We start from the raw sequence: 7,265 nt of genomic DNA on the forward strand, positions 1-7,265 counted from the left end.
TGTGTGTGTGTGTGTGTGTGTGTGTGTGTGTGTGTGTGTGTGTGTGTGTGGTTGGACATAATGAATGCAGAACGCTGAGCTTTTTGTTTTAACTCCCTTTTATACAGGTTAGAAAGAACACACAAAGCTAAACGCTGCTGTAGCCACTGAATCTGTTCAGGTCGTTTCAAACAAGAGTTTATCCCATTTTAAAGTTGCGCCTAAATAAAAAAAACAGGACTCTAAAAAAGTTCACAGTACTGATGAATAATTATACACTTTAAAGGGTCGGTTTTATTTGCTACAAGTGAATCAGGCTTTACATTATGTAACATATCACAATGAAAAAACATGGCAGTTTCTACGTACAAAAAAAACTTATTTAATTTTTTTAAAGCAAAACATGTCATTTATCATAGCCCAACCAAAGAGGTGTTCTTTCTGTGGAACCACTAGGGTCCATTTTAGTGGTGCTGGACCGACGGAGAGCATCATTGAACCCATACAGGGTGGGAAGAACCTCTTTAGCATTTCAAAGCATCACAAACACGAGTTGCAACTGAAACATGCCCGTGTTATTCAGCGGGATTTCAATGAGACGCTTTTACAAATTCTAATGATGTGCAAATGTGAAAGAGAATACTGAATCTCTAAATACTGGCTACAGCTTATATGATAATGGGCATGAGGGACCAGGGAGGTCATGTTTTCATCATTTGAAACAGTTTGTTTTTGTAAAACATAAGGATTTATGATTAAATATTGGTATAAAATATATATTTTATGTCATATTCTAATGTCTCAGTCTCCTGCAGTTTTACAAAAATCATTCATTTTTGATTTTCTTTGTCATATTCATCTTTATTGACTGTACTCTCCCTTGTTTATGTGACAGCTCTCGTCTGTGCAGAACATCATTAACTCTTCATGGGAGAGCTTAGATCTTTTGAAGTTGGGTTCTGTGGAAAGGTTCTGAACAATTAATATCTTACGTGTTTTAGATCATATGAACCACCTCAGTTTGAAGAAATACAGTTTAATTCTGACCAGTCTGACAAGCTCAGTTTTAATCCAAGTGTGGTCAAAGCTAAAGTGGACTATTGTCATTTTAAACAACTCAAATCTCAAAGTGGTTCTTGAAGACACTTTTTTATAAACATTATATTATGACCTGAAGATTCTGTGTACACAGCATCTGTGTAAACTGAATTGTAATGTAAACGTTTATGACACATTTTTTTATTTTTGCTTGAATTGCTCTTTTTTTGTTTTGTTTAGTTTTTTGTTTTGCCCTTTTTTTTAGTTGACAGTCGTAATCCAGCTCAGTCTTGGCCCCGCTCTGACTAGCTGTTAACTCATCGGTTTGGTCAGAATTAAATTCTCCACCTTCCTGTCTATGGTTGAGTCACAGAGGCAACGAGTCCAGGAGAGAATCCCAGACCTCTCTCAGCCCAACAACACTCTCCAGGTCCTTCTGAGGGACCCCAAGATGTTCCCAGGTCAGAGAGGAGATATTGAAGGATGTGCCTGGTAAAACCCAAAGGCAGGCATCCAGGAGGCATCTTAGATGCTCAAACCACCTCAATTGACTCCTTTTAATGGTCCTAATATAGACGGACCAGTGAACTGACGTGACACCTACACAGTCACATGATATAGCTCAATGGTTCCTCACCTGAGGGGCCTGTTCCATAAGCCTGTCCTCTCAGAGGCAGTATTCCTCCAGAACCTCTGAAGCTCATCATCCAAAGAAGGATCTTGAGCACCCTCATTATCAGATCGACTGCTGCCTTCAGCCATCAGCATCTATAACAACTCTTTTAAAGAAACCAGGATGAGTTACAACAACATTTCGTTCCTATTTAGGATTAATAAAGTATTTTTGAATGAATTGAAATGTGAACATATCATATCATTGTATATAAAAAAATCACCAAATCATGTCTATTTGAATAATTATAACTGAATAACTCAGTTTCTTTTTATTTCATTTGACAAATAAGGGTTGGTAAGTATTAACTTTATGATTTTATTATTTTGAGAAAGAGATAAAGGTCTCTTTGGGAGAGGTGGGGAATAGCAAGGAATGGGGGATCTCTTCGGCTTGAAAGTTAAAAAAAGGGAGGGGGGTTCTTTGAGGGAAATAAAAACAAACCTAACATCTGTAATAGTGAATGTTGTGATGTTTACTGTGTTTTCAGAGACATTAGACATTCACATTTCCTGCAGACAGGGGGCGTGTCACCAGTCATTTAATATTGATTGCTAATTGATTTGTTGCCTAATGGCTTGATTGACAGGTGTCCTCTGAACGTTTTCATCAATACGACCGTCCGAAACAAAAACGAGATGGCTCCAAAAGTTAACTACTGCAGGTAAGATATTAACTGTTCATACTCTTTACACAGAACCTTCACGGAAAATATTTCCACTGTCACCTCACCACGTACTTCACTTTTCTTTGGTGCCCACCATCATGTCTAATAATATCCATTCTTTTTAGTCTCCTGCTTCAGTTGCCCTCCTGCTTGGTGGCCTGCTTGGCCCTCAGGGCGCTCTGCGTGACCGTGGACAGAGACGAGCCGGTCATGCTGGCCGTCTCTACAATGTCGATGTCCTTACAGGTCAAGCAGGCCACCAGCTTGTGGCGAGAGGCGCTGCGTGCAAAGAAGAACTCGTGGGAGACTCCGGCCAGTAAGGCACCGAGGACTGGACCGATCCAGTAGACCTGGAGGTGTGGAACAGAGAAATGTTCGGACATTTAAATAATTATGGGACTTTACCCTTATGTATGTATCTGATATATTTACAGGCCTGTAAGAGTTAAACCCAGGGAGGTTTTGGAGTTCTGTGTAGTTCATTTCAAGGATTACAGTACAAATGTGACATCTTTAAACATACTGTATTGTGTATTTCATTTAAATAGTGGAAGCAGTGCGGGTCCAGGATTCTCATGGGACTGGTTGGACCGTCACTGACTGGCTGGAATAAATGAGTGTTGGTAAAAGTGTTTCTTACCCAGTGGTTTTCCCAGAACCCAGTGACGATGGCCGGACCCAGAGAGCGGGCTGGGTTCATGCTGGCACCAGAGAACCGAGCCTGATGGACAAACATAATAAGTCCTACTAACTCATGTAAAACATGTTGGTTTGTTTAAATCAAAACCTTTGTGCCATTTATCAGTCTATTATAATATTGTTTAATAAAATTACAAAAATGCTGGCTACAAATAGCAAAATAATTTATTTAGCCAAAATTAGCAAAAACCTGAAATTAGCAAAACAGAAACTAAAAACAGCTAAACAAACGATTAAACTAAATTTAGTAAAAGCACTGACTACACAGGCTACGAACACTGGCTGTCAAAAGAGTGGCTAAAAGTCAAAAACTAAACACAGAACAGGCTCTAAAAGCTCAAATGAGTAAAATGGCTAAAATTATCAAAACAAGCTAAAACAGCCAAACAAACGATTAAGCTAAATTTAGTAAAACAATAACTAAATGTTAATTTTTGTATAAAGCAGATGCTAAGGCTAAAATTTGGAAAACTTTATAAAAGAGCAGAAAAGTAGTTAAAAGCTAAAATTATCACAAGTAAACAAAAGTAAATCAAGTTTGCTGAAGCAGGTTTAAAACAAAACTTTTTTTACTGAAGAAATGTCAATCTTCTGTATTTCTAAGAAGATCATTATTTTAAAGAAAGTCAAATGTTTTTCAAAAGTCTCAAATGTTATTGGTTAAAGTAGCATGCCAATGGTTCTTAGATTGCAAGAAAATGTATGAAAGGCACTATAAACAGGAAAACAATAGTTAGAATAACTACATATATGTATATACAGATAAATATAATTAATGACAAAGTTATTGTGACGTTTATGTTTGTCTATCAGTTAGTCATGGTGGCCATCTTTAATTGAATTATTTGTACTGTAACATTTACTTTCTGAAAGTTGCATTACAGTAAAATTTGTTCAGTGTCTCATAAAATATGTTGCTAACAGGTTACTGTAGGCTGGCCTGCCTTGTGACGGCATACAACAGTAAATAAATAAACAGCAGCAGGGTGGAGTGTGTTCAGACATCACAACCGGTCTGGTTTGAGTGGAAGGAAATAAAAGAATCAAAGTGGAAATCAAACATTTCATCACCCCTATCATCACTCCAGCAGTGTGCGCCAACCCGATGGCCAGATTTCCTGGTTCTGGGCTCTCCCTCCGCCGCTGGTCCTCCACTGAGAAGACGGTGAAGACCATCTGAAAGGTGCACAGAACCTCAACGCCCAGAGCCTGCCCTGCGTTCAACTCTGCGGGCACCTGCATGAAGAACATACACTACATGAATCTGACATGACAAAAATAACATTTGTATCTAAACTGTCCAGCAGTCCTAAAGCGACCTCCAGGGAACTGACCCTGTTCACAAAGTGGTCTGCAGTGGTCCGAACAGGCAGGGCGAGGTAGAGGGCCGAAGCTCCTAAACAGGCCCCCAAACACTGAGCGGCGACATAAACGAGGGCCCGCAGAACGTCCAGCCTCCGGGTGGCCAACAGAGACAGAGTCACAGCAGGGTTCACCTGATCAGAGATAAAAACATGTCCCCTAAAGGGTCCAGTAGGGTCCAGTACTTGTTGTTCTACTGCTCTAATTTAATTGATTTACCTGTGCTCCGCTTATTTCTCCGAAACAGTGTCCCAGTGCAACAATGACCGCACCCACTGCTACCGCCGGGTACAGGGGCCCTCCAGGGATCTCCTCAGGGCCCGGAACAGAGGCGCCCAGAACAGCAGTCACTAACAGCAGGGTGCCGAGCAGCTCTGCAAGCATGGCACTCCAGAACTGCCGACTACGAAGCTCCTCGGGAAGAGAGAAGAGACACAAACAAAGCTCCCTCAAACCTAATCCATTCAAAACACTTGGAATCAGTTTTTAAGTAAATTTTATCAGGTGAGAAATATTTGGAGACAGATTTTTTAAAATGTATTTCTTTAAAAGACTATAAAATATATTTAATGAAAGAATGTGATCATTTGCATTTAAACCATTAACTTAAAAACATGACAGTAATTGCTTTTCTCCCTAAAACATCCTGGAACTGTTTTTAAGATTGTTTGAAGACTAGACATCATCAAGAACATTTACATCAATTACATAACTAAATACTTTATTTACAGAATACAATTTACAATATACAGCATGGCTATTCAACTCATGGCCTGTGGGCCACATCCGGCCCATGACTAACTTCCATCTGACTCACCAATGAGCATCCACCCTACCAATTTGTTTATTTTTACCTAAAATACAAAAATAAAATGTATATCAATTGTAATTTTTAAATTTATGATCCAATGCAACCAAGTGAACAGATTTAAAAGATAAAAGATATTACTTCTTTTCTTCTGTTCTTTTAAATAATGCAATTTCATCATCAGACAAACCCACCACACAAACCCCTCCCCCATGGATGTTCAGACCCTAAACTGTTGGCTTTGAGTAACTGTGGCCCCTTGTGCTATTTAGTTGAATAGACCTGGTATAGACCAGTATATTCTGTGTACAATACAGTGTACAGTGTATACAGTATACTACATACTGTACACTGGATTTACTGTATGTATATGTGTATATTATACAGTGTATGTACTAGGGGTGTCCCGATGCCAGTTTTTCTCAAACCGCGTACAAGTACTTCAGTTTGGGTTCTCGCTGATACTGAGTACTTACTGAGTTAGAAATTAAACATCACACAGTGACTTTAAAAACACTATTTTTTATTTAGAACAAGGCAGCTCTCCTTCTTGATGGGTCTATGGCCACTGACTGGATCAGACTAAAATATACTGCATGATTTACGGTATATACTGATAAAAAAATTTAAAAAAAAAATCTTTTTTGTATAATCTTCCTAAACATGTAACTGAAAACCTTTGAATACATTGTATTAATATCGGTTAGGGGTGTCGGGGCATGTTGTACTACTTATAAAATTGCTAGTATCAGAATAGGGACACCACTAGTATATACAGTAAGCCATATACAATTTATACAGTATACTGCATATTTTATACAATAAATATACACAGAATACCATACATACCAATTTTTTGAAGGTGGCCTTTGCCCCCCTGGCCACCCTTTGGTGGCACCCCTGCAAAGTTTGTGGCTAAAAGCTAACAATATCTGCCTTTGATTTGATGAGATTTTCTTCTTTTGATTCAGTGCTCTTAAGCTGAGCTGGTGAAGTTTATAAAAACTATCCTGTAGACTAAAATATCAAAATATCCATCCACTTTTTGGACCTTTTATATCTGTTGTCTATGTGAGGAAGAGAGGCTTCCTGTGGCGTGTATGCTGTTCAAAAGTCAGCATTTTTGACATCATGAAAGGAAATAAATTGTCAGGGTTAAAAATGCAAATTTCCCCTCATTTATCACAGTTTTGCAGCAACAATTTGCTCCCACCACTGTGACACCACAGAAAATGTATCATCTGAAGTTAAGATTTTTGCTTTTGCAGACACACCAAACCACGTTTAAAAGTTATTAGAAAATCCTGGCTACATAGAGGAAGAATCCTGTTGAAAAATTAATCTTCCTGCAGTTCAGACGTGTCATTTAGAAACATAAAAAGCATTACAGCACCAAAACCAAGTAAGCAAAACAATTTCAAATGCATTAATTTTAGTATATTATCAGATGTTTTGCTGTTATAAATCTTATAATTTAAATTTTCAAATAACACAATTAGTTTTTATTAATATTTTAACCTGATTTGTAGCATCTTTGAAAATATCATCCTATATGCTGATGATATGTTGCTTTTTAATATAAGAGGTGAGCTACAGGCAATATACTATAACATATCAGGCTCACGTGAGCTCACGTTGAAGTGAAATTATCCACCAGGAACAAAAGAATCAAAAGAAGATGCTCACCTCACGCCAAGTCATTTCAGATCCAGCGAATGTGTTGTCCTCAGGTGTCTTCTTGTCTATCAACCTGTTTGTCCTTCTGTCTGCGTGTCACTTTCAGGGTCTGAGGGCTTCAGGGTCTCATTAACTTGCAGAGTCCCAGAGGTCCTTTGATGAGGACAGCCTCCTCCCTCTCCTCTCTCCTCCTCATCCTCTCCTTCTCTCTGCTCAGTCTTCCTGCACATACAGGGCAGACGTGCCTTAAAGGCTGAAGACTGAGCATCCTGCTGCCCAACACATTTCTGTTTAACTAATTTACCAGCAAAGATCCCTTCACTCACATTCTCACTTGACAGCACAATTATATTATATTATAT

At 38.6% G+C, this 7,265-nt stretch overlaps 1 protein-coding gene across 1 annotated transcript; it reads right to left on the reverse strand.

The window, feature by feature from the left end:
* Positions 1 to 253: 253 nt before the first annotated feature.
* On the reverse strand, positions 254 to 7,119 carry LOC106516763 (aquaporin-4). The gene is made up of 6 exons (XM_014007270.1): positions 6,913 to 7,119; positions 4,638 to 4,829; positions 4,391 to 4,552; positions 4,128 to 4,292; positions 2,998 to 3,078; positions 254 to 2,707 (listed from the first exon to the last, which is right to left on the reverse strand). The coding sequence occupies exons 1-6, from the start codon at positions 6,925 to 6,927 to the stop codon at positions 2,492 to 2,494; spliced, it is 831 nt and encodes a 276-aa protein (XP_013862724.1). The 5' UTR covers positions 6,928 to 7,119; the 3' UTR covers positions 254 to 2,491.
* Between the last annotated feature and the right edge of the window lie 146 nt (positions 7,120 to 7,265).

Source organism: Austrofundulus limnaeus, unplaced genomic scaffold (genome assembly GCF_001266775.1).
Source record: "Austrofundulus limnaeus strain Quisiro unplaced genomic scaffold, Austrofundulus_limnaeus-1.0 Scaffold41, whole genome shotgun sequence".
Taxonomy (NCBI): Eukaryota; Metazoa; Chordata; class Actinopteri; order Cyprinodontiformes; family Rivulidae; genus Austrofundulus; species Austrofundulus limnaeus.